The sequence below is a fragment of the Eptesicus fuscus genome, chromosome 22 (assembly GCF_027574615.1).
Source record: "Eptesicus fuscus isolate TK198812 chromosome 22, DD_ASM_mEF_20220401, whole genome shotgun sequence".
NCBI lineage: Eukaryota > Metazoa > Chordata > Mammalia > Chiroptera > Vespertilionidae > Eptesicus > Eptesicus fuscus.
Window position 1 is genome coordinate 22,978,529 of NC_072494.1, and position 21,799 is coordinate 23,000,327.

A 21,799-nucleotide genomic window follows, 5' to 3' on the forward strand; every position below is an offset into this window, starting at 1 on the left:
GATTATAAAAGTTCTTTGCTTTATTTCAGGGAGCTGTGTTTGGTTCGGGCACATGATATGAAGTTAACAAAGGATGCAGAGAAGACCCACCAGGATTTGGCACAAGCTCTTTTAGATGCTGAAAAGAATGCCAAGTGAGTTACCAAATGTTTGTCATTATGTCATACTTGCTTCACACTTTATTTCAAAACTTTATAGAAACATTTGAAGGTTTTTTAAAATTACAACAGTGTAAAGTCCATTACATATATTAACTCCTCCGGGCACTGTTGTAATGCACATCTTGTAGATGTCTAATGTCTTCTTTTTTTTTTTTTTTTTTTTTTATTTATTTTTTATTTATTATTTTTTTTATTTTTTTATTTTTTATTTTATTATTATTTTTTTAATGAATCTTTATTGTTCAGATTACAATTGTTTCTCCTTTTTCCCCACATATCTCCCCACCACCCAGTTCCTACCCCCCCTCTTCCCTTACCTCCCCCCCCCTCGCTGTCCTTATCCATAGGTGTATGATTTTTGTCCAGTCTCTTCCCATACTCCCCACACAGACACCCCTTTCCCCCTGAGAATTATCAATCCACTCCCATTCTATGCCTGATTCTATTAAGTTCACCAGTTTATTCTGTTCCTCAGATTTTTAATTCACTTGACTTTTAGATTCACTTGTTGATAGATATGTATTTGTTGTTCATAATTTTTATCTTTCTTCTTCTTTTTCCTCTTTTTAAAGAATACCTTTCAGCATTTCATATAATGCTGGTTTGGTGGTGATGAACTCCTTTAGCTTTTTCTTATCTGTGAAGCTCTTTATCTGCCCTTCAATTCTGAATGATAACTTTGCTGGGTAGAGTAGTCTTGGTTGTAGGTTCCTGCTATTCATCACTTTGAATATTTCTTGCCACTCCCGTCTGGCCTGCATGGTTTCTGTTGAGAAATTAGCTGATAATCGTATGGGAGCTCCCTTGTAGGTAACTAACTGTTTTTCTCTTGCTGCTTGTAAGATTCTCTCTTTGTCTTTTGCTCTTGGCATTTTAATTATGATGTGTCTTGGTGTGGTCCTCTTTGGATTCCTTTTGTTTGGGGTTCTGTATGCTTCCTGGACTTGTAAGTCTATTTCTTTCATCAGGTGGGGGAAGTTTTCGTTCATTATTTCTTCAAATAGGTTTTCAGTATCTTGCTCTCTCTCTTCTTCTGGTACCCCCATAATTCTGATGTTGGTTCGCTTGAAGTTGTCCCAGAGGCTTCTTACACTATCTTCAACTTTCTGAATTCTCTTCTCTTCATGCTTCTCTGGAAGAGTGTCCTTGGCCTCTTTGTATTCCAAATCTTTGAGTTGATTCTTGCAATCCTCTAGTCTGCTTTTGGGTCTCTGTATAATATTTTTTATCTTAGTCAGTGTATGTTTAATTTCTAGTTGGTCCTCATTGAATTTATCGGCCTTTTCAGGAAGAGTGTCCTTGGCCTCTTTGTATTCCAAATCTTTGAGTTGATTCTTGCAATCCTCTAGTCTGCTTTTGGGTCTCTGTATAATATTTTTTATCTCAGTCAGTGTATGTTTAATTTCTTGTTGGTCCTCATTGAATTTATCGGCCTTTTCCATGAAATTCTTGAAAAACCTTATAACCGTGGTTTTGAACTCTATGTCCAGTCGCTTGTTCTCCTCCATTTCTTTGGTTTGTGATCTGTTTCCTTGCCTTCTCATATTCTCTGCTTCCCTAAGTTGGTAGGGTAGTTTTGTGTACTAGGTGTCCTATTGGTTCAACGGGTCAGCCTCCCAGTTACTTGAGGTGGACACTCTTGGTATACCCTTGTGTACTGTGTGTCCCCCAGCAGGAGCTACAGCAAGGGCTAGTTTCCTCCTCCTTTGCTTGGGCGGTTTTGGAGCAGTCTGACTGGAGCTGCAGTTGGTTAAGCTGCTCCAGAACAGGCCATTTATATGCAAAAGCCGCTGTGTGGAGCCGGGGCGGGTTTGTAGAATGTGTGGGGCGGGGCCTCAGGGCGGGGCCTCAGGGCTGGGTGGGGTCTCAGGACGTCACTAGGCTGGGGCGTGGCCAACGGCAATGGCTGCCGTCAGCTGTCTCTGCCTTTCCACGTTTCCAAGTCCCTGCGCCCCGCGCTCCAGCGCAGTAAACAATGATTGCTGGGCGCACCACCGCAAAAAAGTCACTCTCACTTTCCGACCCGATGGCCGAGAGTCCAGCTTCTCCCCGTAGGTGTCTGGGTCCCCCGAGTGTCCCCAGAAACTGGATTTCAGAGTGATCGGGAGCTTGTCTCCCTGCGGGTTGAAGAAAAGCCGCGCACCCAGCCGCCCGCCGCCGGCCGATTCGCGTGCCTCCGTACCTCAGCTTTTCAGCGATTGTGCTTCTTTCTCTTCTTAGTTGTAAATCTTCCACTCAGCCAGCTTTCCCGTGGTTCTGGGTGGTAGACGTTTTTGTCTTTTAGTTGTATTTTTGAAATTGTTGTGTGAGGCAGCAGATTAGTTGTTTAACTATGCCGCCATCTTGGTTCCTCTAATGTCTTCTTGAGTGATAGTCTTCTAGGGATGTATACCTAGCAGTGGAGTTACTGCGTCATATAATATGCATAGCCTAGTCTTGCTAGATGTTGCCAAATATTCCACAAAGTAGTTGCGCCAGTATATATCCACTCATCAGTATGGGAGAGTTGCCTTTTGCCCATATCTTATTAATTGGATAGGTATGAAAAGATACCTGGTTTTTGTTTGCATTTTCGTAATGAATAGTGTGAGTCTAGTTTTTTGGGAGAGGATTTTAGTGATTCTACTATGGTCTTCTTTTATTTTTATTAATATATATTTTTTTAATTTAATAAATCTTTATTGTTCAGATTATTACAGTTGTTCCTCTTTTTTCCCCCCAATAGCTCCCCTCCACCTGGTTCCCATCCCACCCTCTTCCCTTACCTCCCCTCCACTGTCCTCATCCATAAGTGTACAATTTTTGTTCAGTCTCTTCCCACACCCCCCACACCCCTTTACCCCTGAAAGTTGTCAGTACACTTCCTTTTTATGCCCCTGATTCTATTATATTCACCAGTTTATTCTGTTCATCGGATTTTTAATTCACTTGATTTTTAGATTCACTTGTTGATAGATATGTATTTGTTGTTCATAATTTTTATCTTTACCTTTTTCTTCTTCTTCCTCTTCTTAGAGAATACCTTTCAGCATTTCATATAATACTGGTTTGGTGGTGATGAACTCCTTTAGCTTTTTTTTATCTGTGAAGCTCTTTAGCTGACCTTCAATTCTGAATGTCAGCTTGGCTGGGTAGAGTACCCTTCGTTGTAGGTTCTTGCTATTCATCACTTTAACTATTTCTTGCCACTCTCGTCTGGCCTGCATAATTTCTGTTGAGAAATCAGCTGACAATCGTATGGGTGCTCCCTTGTAGGTAATTAACTGTTTTTCTCTTGCTGCTTTTAATATTATCTCTTTGTCTTTTGCTCTTGGCATTTTAATTATGATGTGTCTTGGTGTGGTCCTCTTTGGATTCCTTTTGTTTGGGGTTCTGTGCACTTCCTGGACTTGTAAGTCTATTTCTTTCACCAGGTGGGGGAAGTTTTCAATCAATATTTCTTCAAATAGGTTTTCAGTATCTTGCTCTCTCTCTTCTTCTGGCACCCCCATAATTTGGATGTTGGTACGCTTGAAGTTGTCCCAGAGGCTTCTTACACTATCTTCAAATTTTTGGATTCTTTTTTCTGTTAGCTTTTCCATTTGAGTGATTTTTGCTTCTTTATATTTCAAATCTTTGACTTGATTCTTGCATTCCTCTAGTTTGCTGTTGGGTGTCTGTATAATATTTTTTATTTCAGTCAGTGTATGTTTAATTTCTAGTTGGTCCTTTTCCATATCCTCGAGGGTCTTGCTAAATTTATCAGCCTTTTCTAGGAAATTCTTGAAAAACCTTATAACCGTGGTTTTGAACTCTATCTCCAGTCGTTTGTTTTCCTCCATTTCTTTGGTTTTTGATCTATTTCTTTGTCTCCGCATTTTTGCTGCTTCCCTGAGTTGGTAGGGTAGCTTTGTGTGCTAGTTGTCCTATATGGGCCAGTGGCTTGGCCTCCCCAGTTACCTGAGGTGGACGCTCTTGGTGCACCCCTTTGTGGACTGTGTGTACAGCCTTGATGTAGTTAAGTCTTGATTGTTGTTGGTATCAGTGGGAGGAGTTGACCTCCAGGCCAATTGGCTGTGAGAATCAGCTGTGTCTACGCCGGGAGACAGCCCTATTCGACTACACTTGCAAAATTGTAAAAGCCTCTGTGCTCAGCTTGGATGGGGCGGAGTTTCAGGGTGGAGCCTACAGCCTTGGCTTCCCGTCAGCCCCGCCCTATGAGGTTTCTGGGTCTCAGTGTCCCTCAGTGTCCCTCAGTACTAGCTGCAAGCACCTCTGAGAGAAAGGCGCCCTGGAGTTTCACCTGCTTCCAAACAGTCTAGTCTCTCCCCCAATGAATCTGGATTCCCAGATTCTCACCCGGAACTGGGGTTCAGTGCAGTCGGAACTGGGGTTCAGTGCAGTCTGGAGGTTTTGTCTCCTTCCCACTAGGGCAATTCAGTGGCACAGTCAACAGTCCGTCCTCTGCGCACATTCACGTGCGCACCTCCGGAGCTCTGCCTTTTGCCACTCCCCTGAGTTTCTGCCTTACAGCCTCATTCCCCCAGTATGAGCCTGGGTCCCCAGGGTCTCGCCCGAAACTAGAGTTCAGTGCAGTCGGAGCTGGGGTTCAGCGCAGTCTGGAGCTTTTATCTCCTTCCTGCTAGAGAATGCCAGCCAGGCACTCAGCCGCCCCGTCCTCTCTGGCTCCATCCTCTCTGCACACGTGTCTCCGTACCTCAGGCTTTTACAGCTCCTCTGATTTTCCTTGTGGTTTTCTCTTTCCTTCTAGTTGTAGGATTTCCAGTCAGCCAGCTTTCCTGTGGTTCTGCATGATGTCCGTTTTGTCTTTTAGTTGTATTTTTGAAATTGTTGTGCGAGGCTGCAGTTTAGGTGTTTAACTATGACGCCATCTTGGTTTCTCTTTTATTAATATATTTTTATTGATTTTTTTTTTTTATGGAGAGGAAGGGAGAGAGATAGAGAGTTAGAAACATCAATGAGAGAGAAACATTGATCAGCTGCCTCCTGCACACCTCCCACTGGGGATGTGCCTGCAACCAAGGTACATGCCCTTGACCGGAATTGAACCTGGGACCTTTCAGTCCACAGGCCGACGCTCCATCCACTGAGCCAAACTGGTTAGGGCTCTACTATGATCTTAATGTTTTATTCTCTATTTGGGGTTAGCAATATTTTTTCTGTGAAGGGTCAAATGGTGACATATGGTTTCTGATGCAATTACACAATCAATTTTGCCTCTGTAACGTGCCATTGTAGTTTGAAAGCAGCCAGGATTCAATGATTTGCTGGCTTTTAATTCATGTAGCAAAGTTAATATTCCTTAGGCCAGTGGTCGGTAAACTCATTAGTCAACAGAGCCAAATATCAACAGTACAACGATTGAAATTTCTTTTGAGAGCCAAATTTTTTAAACTTAAACTTCTTCTAATGCCACTTCTTCAAAATAGACTCGCCCAGGCCGTGGTATTTTGTGGAAGAGCCACACTCAAGGGGCCAAAGAGCCGCATGTGGCTCACGAGCCGCAGTTTGCCGACCACTGCCTTAGGAGGATGTGTTTTAAAAGGTTTATCAAATGCTTCTATTAATTTTACTACTTTTGTGTTTGTATTTAATCTCAGAAGGGCTTTTAATTCTAAGAGAAGCTTCAGTGTAGGTTAGAAGGAAAAGGTATGTTCTGGTAAACACGAAGGAAACATTTAAGAAAAAGGTACTTAATTATACTTAGCTTTTGGTTGGTTGGTGGAGAATTTCTTTTCACGGCAAGTGAATTTCTTTAAATCTTATGCTAATTAAATGTAATTTTAAAATGTAATGTCTCACAACGATTGGGCTTTATGCCTTTAGTAAAGAATCCTAAGTCTGTGAGAAATACAAGCTTAACAGCAACATTACTGTATTATTGCTACTTGTTTTCTAAAATTTTTATTAGATATAGTGTTATGTTATTGGAATACCATGTTGTGAAAATTCTATTAGAAGAATATATTGAAAAATATTTAGAGCAGAGAACAGTATATTGAACTTTTTACTTTAACTTTTCTTTTTTTAAATATATTTTATTGATTTTTTACATAGAGGAAGGGAGAGGGATAGAGAGTTAGAAACTTCAATGAGAGAAACATCAATCAGCTGCCTCTCGCACTCCCCCTACTGGGGATGTGCCCACAACCAAGGTACATGCCCTTGACTGGAATCGAACCTGGGACCCTTCAGTCTGCAGGCTGATGCTCTATACACTGAGCCAAACCGGTTAGGGCTTTACTTTAACTTTCGTGAGATTTTTAAATGAACTATGAATATTTTTCTTCTATTTCTATTATCAAAACATCCAGAAATTATACTATAATTACCTTAAAAATGTCCTTTATAGCTGTCTCTTAATTTTTCTTTTAGAATTGTAGAAGATTACCATGACTTATATATGTTACAAAGAGGAAGGATGGAGAATGATCTTAAACAATTAATGGCAGAAAGAGATATCTGGAGCACAGCCACATATGAATTGGCCCTAAAGGTTGGTTCATCAGGAATCATAACTTGAACTTCTTTTTTGTTTGAATAAAATTTCATTTTACAAATTTCAATTGCACTAAAAGTTGAAAAATTATGGGGTAGGAGCCAAGGGGAGGAGGGCAAAGGGGTAAAAATGGGGAACATTTGTAATACTCTCAACAATAAAAATAAATTAAAAAAAGAAGAGTCAAATAAAAACATGAAGATGCATATTTAATTGATGAATATGGTAGATATTATGAACCTTGGAAAGGGAAAGTTATATTTTTTTGTTTGTTTCCTTACTATTGGGTGCCTGCCTATTGCCCACTTAAGGGGTTCTTTTCTTTTTTTTTTTTTTCTCACCAGAATCTTTGGAGTATGAGCAAGAATCTTCTATTTTTCTGAAGTGTTAAGTGTGTGCTGTTAAGTTGCCTATTCTCACATATGGGACTTAGAAAATTAATAGCAAATTATGACCTGGAACAGATTCAGATTTTTGTCCTATTTTCTTCTCTAATAGTCAGAACTTATCCAGGAAACAACGTTCTATCCTGATACAGAATTTAAAAGGGACATTGTCATGTCCAGAGAAAATAGTCATGACAGTAAATATATAAGAAACAAATCCGGGAGCTAGGCATATTCATTAGGAAAAATAAAGACAATTGAGTTCCCTCGCTCTAGAAGTATTTAATCAGTAGAGAATTGACTGCTGGCAGAGGGTTCTCTAAAAGAATGCCTCGAATTGATGGGGCTTTGTGTTAGATCACCCCTAAAGTTCCTTCCAACAAGAAATGACAGCTGGCATGTCAACTCCCTGAAAATAAGGACTTTATTTCTTTTGTTTACAGCTACATGCACAGTGTCTAGAATAGTCATTCATTGAATGACTATATACTGGTAATTGATTCAGTATATCAGTGGTTCTCAAAGTATGACCTCTTGGGGGTCTATGAGACCTTTTTATGAGGTCAAAACTACTTTAATCTTTTTTTCTTCACTTATTTATTTTAAAACTACTTTCATTTTAATGCTAGAATGTTATTTGCCTCACTGTCATTCTCACATGAGTGTAGTGGATTTTTTTGAAGTTACATGATATGGAATATTGCAACAGATTGAATGCAGAAGCAAATATGAAATTCAGCTCTATTCTATTAAAGAGATTTTTTTAAATGTGAAAGTGGTGATCTTTTCTCCAATATTTTTTGTTTTGGAGGATACGTTAATGTTATATTTAAGTGAATTAACAAATGGATTTTAAATATTTTCAGTTTTAACTAGCAATATTGTAAATATCAATAGATAAAATCATATATAGAAAAGCTCTTTGAAGTTCTCAATAATTATTAAGAGTATGACTTTTTTTGTGTGTGTGTTGTTTTAATATATTTTTTTTATTGATTTCAGAGAGGAAGAGAGAGGGAGAAATAGAAACACGATGATAAGAGAAAATCACTGATTGGCTGCCTCCTACACACCCCACACTGGGGATCGAGCCCACAACCTGGGCATGTGCCCTTGACCGGAATCAAACCCAGGACCCTTCAGTCTGCAGGCTGACACTATCCACTGGGCCAAACTAGCTAGGGCTGTAACGGGTATTTGGTATCTAATTGTGTGAGAACTTCTGCTACATACTATACTCCAATTTGGTTCTAGTTTAGTAGTTTTAGAAAATATAAATTTGTGATTCAAACTAGTTCATGATTTATATAAGTCATTGTGATTGAGTTCATAGTTCAGTGTAAAATTGGTTTTTGTTTAATAAATTAAAGTGGTTTGTTAATGATTTAGGATCTTAATTTCAGTTCTTTTTTAATATAGGTAATTCAAAAAAATAGAGTCATATTGGCTAAAAACCTTTACCTCAATGAAAAAGCCTGGAATAAATATGCTAAGCATTTCATTATAATGCTGTCAACGAAGGTAAACCTCAGTTCACATAACTTATGGAAAAAGAGACTCCAACTGTTGAGAGTTGAGACTATAAGAGGCTTTTGCTAAATTTATAGGTTAAATTTTAAATATAGTTTTACATTTGTGCTTTATTGTGGTAGAATGAAAAATTGAAGGAAAGGTGAATAAAGGTCTTCTAATCAAAGCAAGTTAAGCAGTTTATCTAAGTTAATAACACTGTAAATGTTACTTATAGTTACTCTATTTATTAGTTAAACTAAAAAAGTTGTAATGAGCTGTGTTTATTAAAATAGTTGTATTATCGATGCATTCTCTGCAATTTAATGGGGAAATTCAGTGAGCACACTAGGTTACAAAGGAGGAAAGTGGTACTTAGTGTTTCTAGATTCAAACCATTTACCCTAGTCATTTCATTTAATTCTTTTGACAATCTATACTAATAAAAGGGTAATATGCTAATTAGACCGGGTAGACTGGATGTCTTCCGGATGTCCTTCTGGACAAAGCCGTAGCACCTGTGAGGGCTGAGGAGGGCCGGCAGCTGCGGTGGCTGCGAGGACCAGCAATGGCAGCAGTAGCAGGGTGATGGGGGTGGCGCCTTCCCCTGATTGGCCCGGTCACCTCCTGCAGAGGGAGGCCAGACTGCGGCTTAGGCACGGGGAGCCGGCCTAAGCCATCAGTAGGACATCCCCTGAGGGCTCCCGGACTGTGAGAGGGGGCAGGCTGGGCTGAGGGACCCCACCCCCCAGAACACGAATTTTCGCCATCTGTGCTCCCCTCCCAGCTAAGGGTCAACATCTTTATTTAGTCCTATTATAATGGATAAGAAAATTAATCTCAAATAGATTAAATAACATTCCCCCAGGTTCCACAGCCAGTTAAATATCTCAGATTAACATTTTGTCCTGTTTTGCTTTGAATTTCTGTTCTTTCCAGTGCACTGCACTACCTCCCATGAAAGTTTCATGGGGAAATTTGGCTCTTGTTGCAAAGGAAAAAAATTTTGCCTCTAATACTTGTTCCACGGAAAATCTATCACTGAAGGGACTGTATAGTAGTGTCACCGATGATATTTTGAAGGAGGAATACCTTTTTAATTTTGTAATCCATTTTCTATGGATGTCTCTGGTATTATAATATTGATAATGGCTTGGTGTATGCTAATAACTATTTGTTACATTAATAAATGAAAAAGTGGTTTGATTCCATGCATTTTATCTAGGACACTTCGGACCTTGCATTGTTGCAGAAGTTGACACAAAAATGGAGAAACTCAGTGAGTAAATTTAAACAGGAAGTGGAAGAAAACGAAGAGTCTACAAAGCAGAAATTGCTCGTGATTAAGGATGGCCTTATCAAATGGCAGAAGTTCTTCAGAACTAATAAGTGAGCCTCCAAGAATCTTGTGTTTCTGATTATACTGTGTCATGTCTGATAACTCAGTTCAATTCTTCCTCTCTCTCTTTTCTCTATCTCTTTTACCTTGTAATTACTCTACCATTGATTTTGGTAATGTACCAGCAACCCTTACAAGGACACAGTTCTGGAAGTTTGAATGGTCTAATGCAGTGGTCGGCAAAATGCGGCTCGCGAGCCACATGCGGCTCTTTGGCCCCTTGAGTGTGGCTCTTCCACAAAATACCACGTGCGGGCGTGCACGTACAGTGCGATTGAAACTTCGTGGCCCATGCACAGAAGTCGGTTTTCGGCTCTCAAAAGAAATTTCAATCGTTGTACTGTTGATATTTGGCTCTGTTGACTAATGAGTTTGCCGACCACTGGTCTAATGGTTTCTAGTGCTAATTATCTTGGTAGTCCATCCTGATCCCTCAGTCCATCTGCTGCTACTTCTATCTGGATCTATTTGCAAATTCTTTACCATAGCGCATCACAGGTGCAGAGAAGTGGAATCCACGAGTGGCAGTTCTAAGGAAATTGGTTTTGATTGGCTCTTATATAACAATTAGAAAAATCTGACAGTGGAAGAGGCTGTCTATCAAGTAGTTAAGTCTAGGCTGGATCACAGCCAAAGTTAGTGGGAATCTATACTTTGAATGTAGGCTAGACTCAACACATTTAAGTATCGTTTGCATTTCAAATTGAGAATGGTGGTTTCAGTTTTTTCATATCCCCTGTTAGTAGATTTGGAAGTTCTGGAAGTTGAAGCTGTACATATCCAGGCTAGTTGCTGCTGCCATTCCCATTTGTTGACCCTTAGCTGGGAGGTGAGCACAGATGGCAGTGGTTCTCTTCTCCCTTTCTCTCTAGGAACTTCTTTATCAACAGCTTTCTTCTTGTGAGACTTCAGAGATAGGACAGGAAACTTTCCTACCATAAGTTGGGGCTCCTGACCTTAATTATTCATTAGGCTTCCTTTCTATTTACATGTTGTTTTGACAGCTGTATTCAACAGGAATTATTCTTTTTTTAAAAATATATATATTTTATTGATTTTCTACGGAGAGGAAGGGAAAGGGATAGAGAGCTCGAAACATCGATGAGAGAGAAACATCGACCAGCTGCCTCCTGCACACCCCCCACCGGGGATGTGCCCGCAACCAATGTACATGCCCTTGACCAGAATTGAACCCGGGACCCTTCAGTCCACAGACCAACGCTCTATCCACTGAGCCAAACTGGTTTCGGCTAGGAATTATTCTTATGGTGATCTAATTTTGGATCCAGAAGACCCATAGATCAACTTTTTTTTTTTTTTTAATCCTCACCTGCGGGTATTTTCCCATTGATTTTTAGAGAGAATGGAAGGGAGGAGGAGAGATAGAAACATCAATATAAGAGAGACACATCGATTGGTTGCCTCCTGCATGCCCCCCAACCAGGGCCAGGAATTGAGATGCAACCTAGGTATGTGTCCTTGACCAGAATCAAACCCGAGACCCTTCAATCCACAGGAAGCTCTATCCATTGAGCCAAACCAGTTAGGGCGAAATGATTTTTTTAATACTACTATGGCTTCTGACCTTGTTTCTTGGTTATTCAGGCCTGAGTAGAATCTGAATTTATGTTTTTATTTGTAAATTTAAAGATGAATGCCTATGGAAGGGGGGCCGAACCTGGAAGGCATGCTTGAAAATCATTAAGGAGAAGCATAATATTGTCATATGGTATATGGACTCATGATTTTCTTTCTTTATACCATGTTCTGAGACCTGCTCTTTTTCTTTTTCCTTCTTTCAGTGTACAAGACAGTTTATCCCTTGGTAAAGAAAATATATTTGAATCAATTCTTCCAGACTTCAAGAACTGGCTAAAGGTAAGACTTGCCACTCCTCACCTCCAACTGAGTCACATCTCAATCTTTAAAATGCCATACTAAGTTTGGGGTAAGACAAGGAAAACAGCAAGACTACAGGGGCTTTTAAAAATATGCTTAACTATTTTATTTTCAGTTCTATTTTAGATTTTTGGATCAAATTAGTTAAGCTGTCAGAAAAAAAGGCAGAGAGGAGATATCTGATTCTCCTATAGGTTTTTTTTCCTTTTCTTTTTTCTTTTTTTCAATTAACTGTAAGATGTAACTGTAAGATGTAACATTTGTGCCTCTCCTATACCTGGCTTTTGTCTTAAGGACAATTGGACTTTTAAAAATCAATAACATCATTTTTAAAATTGTGGTAAAATATACATAAACATAAAATTTACCAATTTAAGTGTGCAGTTCAATGGCATTAAGTACATTTACATTGTTGTGCAAACGTCACCACCATCCATCTCTAAAACTTCTTTCATTTTCCCAAATTGAAACTCTACCCACCCATTAAACACTAACTGCCCATTTCCTCCTGCCCTAGTCCCTGGCAACCACCACTCTACTTTCTGTCTCTGAATTTGACTACTCTGGGCACCTCATATAAGTGGAATCATTTAGATTTGGCCTTTGTGACTGTCATCCTTCCTTCAGCATAATGTTCTTAATTTTATTCATGTCATAGCATGTGTCAAATTTCCTTTCTATCTGTGCTTAGCTCTCTGGTACTTAATTGCCTATCACCAACTTTTTACCCATATAGATTTAATATAGTTATTTTCATCCTGGTAAATGATGGATAATCTTATAAGACAGCAAATTAATTTAAATTTACTTTAAATTTGAAAATAAAATGTATGTCAGATGAAGAAATGGTATGAACAAATAATAATAGGATATTTAACTCCAAAATAATTGAAATAAAGATCTGATTCGACTTTGATGAAATCATTAGTGGATAATGTGCTAATTTCATTACCTCCCTTTCACTCTCTAGATACTGAATGAAGATAAAGAGAAGTTTACTGGGAGTTCTCTAGTGTCAAAATATGATTCTCTCAAGATTATTAAATACTTACAGGAAAACTGGACAGATGTTGGGTTTGCGATATTTCATCGCCATAAAAGTATGGAGGGGGCAATGCCACCAGAGCTCCAATACATGGAGGAAATTATAAAAAACACAGACAGACTCTACAAAGAATTTAAATTAAGGATAACTGGGGATAATGGTAAGAAAAAAACAATGATAATTAGATTGCTTGACATAAAGGATTTTAATAATTATTATTTTTAATACAATTAATAGTTAAAATCAAGATAGTACTTGAATAGTTTTAGAAATAAAGCAAAATAAACCATTGAGCATCACTTTGTTGAGACGTAATTCTTATACAATACAGTTTACCTGTTTAAAGTGTACAATTAGATTATTTTTAGTGTATTCACAGACGTGTGCAACCATCACTACAGTCAGTTTTAGATAATTGGATGATATCTAGTTCTCCTGTAGGTCTTTTTTTCATTTTTTAAATTACAGTTGACATAATATTATCTTAGTTTCAGGTATATTAAGTATTTTTTCAATTTTTTAATTTATTTTTTTCCATCACCATTTATCCTCCCTATACCCTCTTCCATCTCCACCTCCCCCCACCCCACAATCACCACAGTTTTCTGTGTCCATAGTGTCCTCTCTCTCTCTCTCCCCCCCCCCCCCCCTCTCTCTCTCTCTCTTCTTTTTTGCTTAGGCCTTTTTTATTGTTTGTAATTTGTCTTGGTTTTGAGTCTATTCTTTCCATATTCCTGGTTGTTTCTAATTGATGTTAGACATCATGTGTGACAAATTCTACAAATAATTAAGACTCGGGATGATGCTATATTTCAAAAGAATGGTTTTAGTTTTTATTCTGGCAGGTTATTTAGGATAGGACTAGATCATTTTAATCCAAAAAGGGACTGAACTGAGATGAAGTGTGGCTCCAGGCTTGGGATTCAGGGGTCCCAAGTGAAAGCCTGGTGTGTTTACCAGGGCCTCTACTCGTTAGCAGATTTTGAACTTCAATTTTATTTCCCCAGTGGGGTGTCCTAATAACCCAGTTTTCCTTGAGACATTTTGAAAATTCGCCCTCCAAAACCCATGAGAGACATTAAAAATCCATCAAAACACTTTTAATCCCTATGTCATCATATGTTACCTAAGAATCAGTCCTTCTCTGTGAAGTGTTCCAGGCAACTCTGATGCATTGACTACCACTGTTGTTCAATATCAAACTACTCTAGATGGGGAGAAACATCTTTATGATCTGTTACAGCAGTAATATAGTTACAGATAAAATGGCAATACTTATCTGTGAGAATATACCTATCGTGGGCAGACAAAAATGAGTTAGTAAATGGTTTTCAATAATGAGAGTCAAAATGAAGAGTGATAGTGAAATTAACAGATCACTTTGAATACTCCTAAGCGGTCAAAGTTTACTGATGAAGGCATTGAAAATATTTTCATCAAAGATAAGAAAAAGTTTGCTTTCAAATTATTTCTCTTTATATATCTCTGAGATGGGAGCATTTATATTTCTTATTTTGCAAATGAGATAAGACAGGTCTAAAGCGGTTATTTTGCCATGATCTCACGTGAATCAATTCAAAGACTAGGATCCATATTTGATTCTGGTTCAGACTAAAACTATGAACTTATGAAAACCTGAACAAGGACTTAAAAAATAACTCAAGAACTATATTTCATTTCTCTTTATTAACTATCCTATAATTATGAAGAACCTGTTTATCACCATTGTCTTCATAACAGAAAGACTCAGTGAATTAATGCCTTTTTCAGAAAACTATAGTTTATAGTTTCCGGGTTTAATGTATTTGGTTTTCAGCTGAGAAGATAAGAGACAGAGTATAAGTTGCCATCAAATAAATATTCTATCAGTCAGAAAATCACTAATTATACAGTATTTATTCATTAAACATTTATCTAGGAATTGTTCTTTATAAGATTTTTGCCCAGCAAGCTGTAGGATAATAAAAACGTGAAAAAAAATATGCCCCTGCCCATTAGATTTTTTTATAATTTACTAAGGGCCCAGTGCACAAATTCGTGCACCTAGAAAGGAACTTTGGGCCATGAGGCTGCATTGGGCACAGGGGTGGATCTCGACTCATCCTTCGTGCCCCTGCCCGGCCCCTCCTGCCGTGGCCCCCGATCTCTTGCTGCCGGCAGCCCCACTCCTGCTGCTCCCACATGCTGATGGTGCCGGCCACGCTCACACTCGCTGACAGCGCCAGCAATGGGTGCGATCAGAGGCTGCTGCCCCAATTACCCCTCAGGAGCAAGGGGAGGTGGAGAAGCCCTCAGGGGCAATTGGGCTGGCAGCTGCTGCTCACACCTGCTAATGGTGCCAGGCACTGGCAGAGGGTGCGAGCAGCGGCTCTGCTGCTGGCTGTGGGTGGCAAGTGAGGCTGGCGCTGGCAGCAGGTGTGAGCGCCGGGCAGGAATGCGGCACACAGGAACAAAGAATTTTCAGTAACCACCAGACGCTTGCCATGATGACAGCAACTGGCACCCCATGTTGGTCTGGCACTTCTGCTCACCTGCTCCACTATCCCGCTGTGGCTAGTGCCCACCATATTCTGTATACGTCCCCGGGTGGTCAGTGCACTTCATATTGACCAATTGTTCAGGTTTTCCAGTTGTTCTGCTATTCAGTCTATTTGCACATTAGCCTTTTATTATATAGGATTATTGAAATAGTAAACTTAGCCCTAGATGGTTTGGCTCAGTGGCTAGAGCATTAGCCTGCGGACTGAAGGGTCCCAGGTTCAATTCTAGTCAAGGGCACATGACTGGGTTGCGAGCTCAATCCCCAGCAGGGGTCATGCAGGAGGCAGCCGATCAATGATTCTCTCTCATCATTAATGTTTCTCTCTATATATATCTGTCTCTCTCCCTCCCTCCCCCCTCCTTCCTCTCTGAAATCAATAAAAATATATTTTTTAAAAAGAAATATTAAACTTACAAATACTAATAACAATTCATGCTTTTCTCACTTTTCTAGGTATCTCTAAAATTCTTTTAAATTTGATTAGTACTCTTGACTTCTATTCTTACAAGATCGAAGACCATCTGGAGTTTCCTGAAGTTCTTCTTGAAGATTGGGAGGCACTTACAGAAAAAATTAATGAAATGGTATCTCAGATGGATGCATTGTTAAATATTGTTGGTACTGTTCCACAGTACTTTGATGCAGATTCTGGCTCGTAAGTTCCCATAGCTGTCTGCTTCTCAATTGCATTTTCCCAATACCTAGCCTTAGCCACAGGTAGCTGGGGTCAGATGACAAACCTTAAAATCCTGTTCCTCCCAGGAAGAAAGCCCATCTCACCGGGAGCAGGAGGGTGAGGGAGTCCTGTGTTCATGACTGCAGTAGTCCACAGTGGAGTTTCTGCCTCACTGAGCTGGGAAGGGGAAGAGTGGGGGCAGTCATGGTTCAGATACCATAGATTCTTGTCTTTCTTACTGAATCTTCATAGACTGTCTTGAAGAGATATCTCTTCAGTTGCTGTTTGTTCTTGGGACCATTTTTAGAGGCTTTCAAATTTTTTTTTTTTAATCCTCTCCCAAGGATATTTTTACCACTGATTTTTATAAAGAGAGAGTATAAGAGAGAGGGAAAGACAGACAGAAACATCAGTGTGAGAGAAACACATCAATTGGTTGCCTCTTGCATGTGTCCTGACCTGGGCCCGGGCCAGGGAGGTGCCTGCAACCAAGGTATGTGCCCTTGACCAGAATCAAACCCAGGACCCTTCTGTCCGTAGGCCGACACTCTATCCACTGAGCCAAATGAGCCAGGGCTCGATTTTTTTTTAAAAGAAATAATTCTCACCAATTTCACTGGGAAATGGGTCAGCTTTGCTCCTCACACTGTCATGCTGGAAGCTGATTTCTTAAGAGAATTTAAAAATTCATTCTCACTTTATGGTCTCACTGGTCTAAGAGTGAATATAAAGGATGTGAGTGTGAGTTTTTACAGTAGAGAGCTAGCACTGAAGGTAAGATCTACATTATCCAAAGTGCATCATGCTGATTGCTATGGATGTTAGGAAGCCGTGTCCATGCATTAGCCAATATACCAGATAATTCAAGGTTTTCATTCACCTTTCCTTGAATTCGCAAACATTTGTCAACACTATATATACTAGGCCCACCCAAATAAAACCCTTTCCTTTAACTGGTAGTTACTTTTATATTCTAAGTAAGTCACTTATCTTTATTTTGCTTAATTTTTCCTTCAGGGCACTTGCAGCACATATATTTAGCATGGTTAAACAATGGCATTTGAAGATAGGCAATGAGATTACTAATGGTAACATTGAACTTCAGCGCCACGTATGTACTTACAGGGATTTGTGAGGTTAATTTTGCCTTGGCTGAGAGTTTTCTTTAAGGAAAAATCAGGTCATGCCTATGCAATGAAAGCAGGAGATTGGGAGGGCAAAAAGGGAACTTACATAATTACTCAAATGATTTTCAGTGGATTTTAAATGCAGTATATTTCTGCCACCGGAATTAAGTTTCAGAGATGTTAAAAAATGTTAGGCTTCTTTTTTTTTTTTTTAATATATTTTTATTGATTTTTTACAGAGAGGAAGGGAGAGGGATAGAGAGTTAGAAACATCAATGAGAGAGAAGCATTGATCAGCTGCCTCCTGCACACTCCCCACTGGGGATGTGCCCGCAACCAAGGTACATGCCCTTGACTGGAATCAAACCTGGGACCCTTCAGTCCCCAGGCCAACGCTCTATCCAGAGAACCAAACCAGTTAGGGCTGTTTGGCTTCTAATTATTATGTTTACTCTGTACTCAGTATACTGAATATTTTCCCTTAGTAGGGGTGTGGCCATGTTAAGGATTTATGTTAGTTCCCCAGACTGGTTGAAGGGATGACAGAAACATGTTACTAGGAGAAAAGACAAGATGCCACAATACTATTGGTCTTTAATTATTAGAACAAATAGAATTGTTCTTCAATTCTGAAGAACTTAACCCATTGACTTCAGCGCCAAATAAGTACTTATTTTCGAGGTTAATTTTGCCTTGGCTGAGAGTTTTCTTTAAGAAAAAATCAGGTCATGCCTATGTAATTAAAGCAGGAGATTGGGAGGGCAAAATGGGAACTTACATTGACTTCTTAGCCAGCATAACATGAATAATTTCTAGAGGATGTCTTAGTTTATTACATTTATTCTCACCTCATAATTATAATCTAAATTTACATTGGAAAAATTATTATAAGTAAACTTAATATGATAAAATGAACTTAATTTATTTTAATATTGTTTAAATTAGGAATTTGAAAAGCAGAGCTCATCAGTTATATGGGAATACTACTTATGAAGCATTACATTACAGTATATCACAACACATTATAAATATATAGAACCAAGAGTTGAGAAGCAAATATATTAAGACTAGAAGTATGGATCCAGGGTTGGGGGAAATTTCTGAGATTTGGAAGAACAATTATCATAACAGCCAAATAACTAAAATTTCCCAAATAAGGCAAACATGTAAGTAATTACAGCCAATTATAAACATCTCTGCCCTGCCCACAGAGCACCCCTAACCATTTTCCAGGTTTGGCATTGCCAAATTGAAACAGTTTTTTGCTGAAATAAACTTTGTAAAATTTAATGTCTCAGTTTACCTTTTTATATATATAAACATTGGGAAAAAACTTATTCTCAATCAAAATTACTAAGGGATGTATGTACTGGGGCACTGTACAACTTTTCTAACCTTGGAATCAGATTTAATGTTGCCACCTTCCTGTTTCACTTAGATTTTCACACAGTACTTGTTTTTTTTTTAATTTTTCAATCTTCACCAGAGAATATTTTTTCCAATGATTTTTAAAGTGGGGGGAGAGAGAAACATTAATGTGAGAGAGATACATCGATTGGTTGCCTCCCACACGCACCCTGCCTCCCAGTGGGGCTGGGGATGGAACCTGCAACCAAGGGACATGCCCTTGACCAGGAATCAAGCCCTCCACCCTCCAGTGTGCAGCCCGATGCTCTAACCACCAAGACACACTGGCCAGGGCTCACACAGAGCTTGTTTTTACCATATCACCACCACTAAAATCAGCTTTGCAAAAGTGATATAGTGCATCTGATGTTGAGAGTGTGAACTATGTCAGGTTCATGCTATGTCTGACAGATGTCAAATATCACTGTTATTTCCCTCAAAAATTTAAAATTCCATGGCATCCTTGAGAGTTCACTGTGGAGCCCTAGGATACCTTGGTGAACAATTTGGTAACTGCAGTTTTAATACCCTTGACCAAGCTAAAGAAGAGTTTAATGTAGTATAGTGAGCAAGAAAATATATATATATGGTTATATCGGCTGCATAGTGATGATAGCATTGCTAAAAATTGGATACAAGTATATCATCTATTTTTAAATTTGGCATGGTTTTTACTGTTTGATTTATTTAAAATGGGTCATTTGTATTATAATTTTTTTTAACAGATGGATGAATTGCATATATCTATGATCAAGTGGATGGTACATTTGCTGATAATAATGGTACCTGACTTTACTGACCGAGACAGTCTCCCAAAGTTGGAGGAGGAAAGTGATGAAAAACGTGATATAGGAATTGCAAAGTTAGAGCTAGACGCAATTGCACTGGCCAAAAATCTGTCCCGATACTCCAGTTATTTGAACGGGTAAAACTATCTGCTTTTATTTCTGCCCCTTTGAAGATTAAATGTGACATAAAGCAGAGGAGAGAAGGGCAGCAATAAGGGATTGTTCTAAAACCTTGAAAGAAGCACTAATTCTTCACTAAACTAGCTTTGACACAGCCCAGTTGGAATATGAGATGTTGGTGTTTTCCCGATGGCTTTAGAATTCTTTTGAAAACAATGTTAGCATGGGCAGGATGGGAAGTATGTACAGATGTGGGAGTGACAATTAGTAACAAAACAAAAAGACTCACTTAACTTGCATAAGTAAGAAACGTTTTGCACTTTTGCTCAAGTTGGGGGATTTAAGAAGCTTATAGTGAGTGTCCTATGTAATTCCACGCAAAGCTGAATGTATACTTTTTTGTATTTCAATAAACACCAACCAAAACATCTCTTTTTTAAAACCTTATGTCTGGAAAGCTAGAGGATTCCCACCAAATAAAGATGAAGTCTGGAAAATTGTAAAATATTAACTAGTAAGCATACTGTCTCTGATTACTTCAAATTTGGGAAGTAGCTTTTATAATCTAGCCAATTACCCACTTCATTTCCATTCAGTGTTACCAATGGTCAAAAGTGAGAGGCATGGAGGGGAGTGAAGAAGACAAGAGTGAAAATTCAGCCCTAACCGGTTTGGCTCAGTAGATAGAGCGTCGGCCTGCAGACTGAAAGGTCCCAGGTTCGATTCCGGTCAAGGGCATGTACCTTGGTTGCGGGTACATCCCCAGTAGTGGGTGTGTAGGAGGCAGCTGATCAATGTTTCTCTCTCATCGATGTTTCTAACTATCCCTCTCCCTTCCTCCCTGTAAAAAATCAATAAAATATTTAAAAAGAAAAAGAAAAGAGAATCCACAGAAAATCTGGGAAGGTTTAAAAAAAAAAAGTGAAAAATTGAGAAAGAGACAAATTATACTCTTTGGTGAGTCAGTAGCTTAATTGTTAATGGTAAACTTCCACTGTATTTGGATTTAAAACACTTAAGAGGGGAACCAACAATAATAGGTCTGCTCTGTGTGTGTGTGTGTGTGTGCTTTCCCCCCAGTTGTTGCAAAGGGATGGTAACAGCTATGGCTCTGAGTATAGCCGGCAACCTACAAAAAAATCCTGCTAAGGAACTTCATGATCTGAATAACATGAAGGTAACTACTCTGTCTTCCCCTTGCTTTTGTTTTGTTTGTTCTGAGCAGACATTTTAGGTTTAATTGATTTACAACAAGCTACACATATTTAAAGTGTACAATTTGATAATTTCTAAAATCTGTATACACCCATAAAACAATTACCGTGATAAGAAAAGAAATAAGTTTCCTTGTACACCATCCTCATCCCTGGCAATGTCTGATCACCTTTCTAACACCAAAGATGATTTTTCATATTCTAGAATTTGTATAAATGGAATCATATAAAATATATACTTTTGATCTGACTGCTTTGACTAAGCAAAATTTTTTTGAGGTTCACACATATTGTTGCTTTTTTCATAAAGCATATTTTATGTTTTTTAGTGCTGAGTAGTATTCATTGTATGGATATACACGATTTACCCATTCTCTGTTGATGGGCATTTGAATTGTTCCCACTTTTCAATTATAATAAATAAAGCTTCAATGCATATTTATGTACATGTGCATTGTTTTCATTTCTCTTAACCATTTGTACGATATAAGCATCTATAGACGCACACGGCAAACCTTTTTTAATTAAATTCAAAATATCGTGGCAATTTAAGTAAATATCTAGGAATGGAGTGGCTGAGTCATATGGAATGTGTATGTTTAACTTTAAGAAACTATCAAACTGTCTTCCAAAGTAGTTAAGCCATTTTATACTCCTGTCAGTAGTATATGAGAGTTCTAGTTGCTTCACATCCTCACCAACACTTGATAATGATCAGTCTTTTCAAGTTTAGACATTCTAATAGGTGGGTAGTAGTATGCCATCGTGGTTTTAATTTGCATTTCTTTAATGACCATTAATGTTGAACATCTTTTCATGTGTTTATTTGTCATCTCTATATCTCCTTTGGTGTAATGTATATTTGAATGTTGCTAAAGAGAATAGGTCCTAAAAGTTTTCATCACAAGAAAAAAACAACTATGTGAGGTGATGGATATTAACTAAATTTAATGTAATCATTTTGATATATATATTTTTATATTTATCAGATCATTATGTCATATATCTTAAACTTACATACAATGTT

At 38.6% G+C, this 21,799-nt stretch overlaps 1 protein-coding gene across 3 annotated transcripts in view; it reads left to right on the top strand.

The window, feature by feature from the left end:
• The window catches only part of AXDND1 (axonemal dynein light chain domain containing 1), a 51,794-nt gene that overhangs the window by 17,998 nt on the left and 11,997 nt on the right, over window positions 1-21,799 (top strand). For 2 of the 3 annotated variants that reach the window (XM_054711668.1, XM_054711670.1), the window contains exons 11-20: window positions 30-134; window positions 6,537-6,657; window positions 8,466-8,567; window positions 9,781-9,944; window positions 11,757-11,832; window positions 12,824-13,058; window positions 15,894-16,095; window positions 17,134-17,227; window positions 19,376-19,575; window positions 20,639-20,735. In XM_054711668.1, coding sequence (XP_054567643.1) covers window positions 30-134; window positions 6,537-6,657; window positions 8,466-8,567; window positions 9,781-9,944; window positions 11,757-11,832; window positions 12,824-13,058; window positions 15,894-16,095; window positions 17,134-17,227; window positions 19,376-19,575; window positions 20,639-20,735 — 1,396 coding nt within the window. The remainder of the gene's footprint in view (window positions 1-29; window positions 135-6,536; window positions 6,658-8,465; window positions 8,568-9,780; window positions 9,945-11,756; window positions 11,833-12,823; window positions 13,059-15,893; window positions 16,096-17,133; window positions 17,228-19,375; window positions 19,576-20,638; window positions 20,736-21,799) is intronic. The other variant, XM_054711669.1, reaches the window with a different exon arrangement.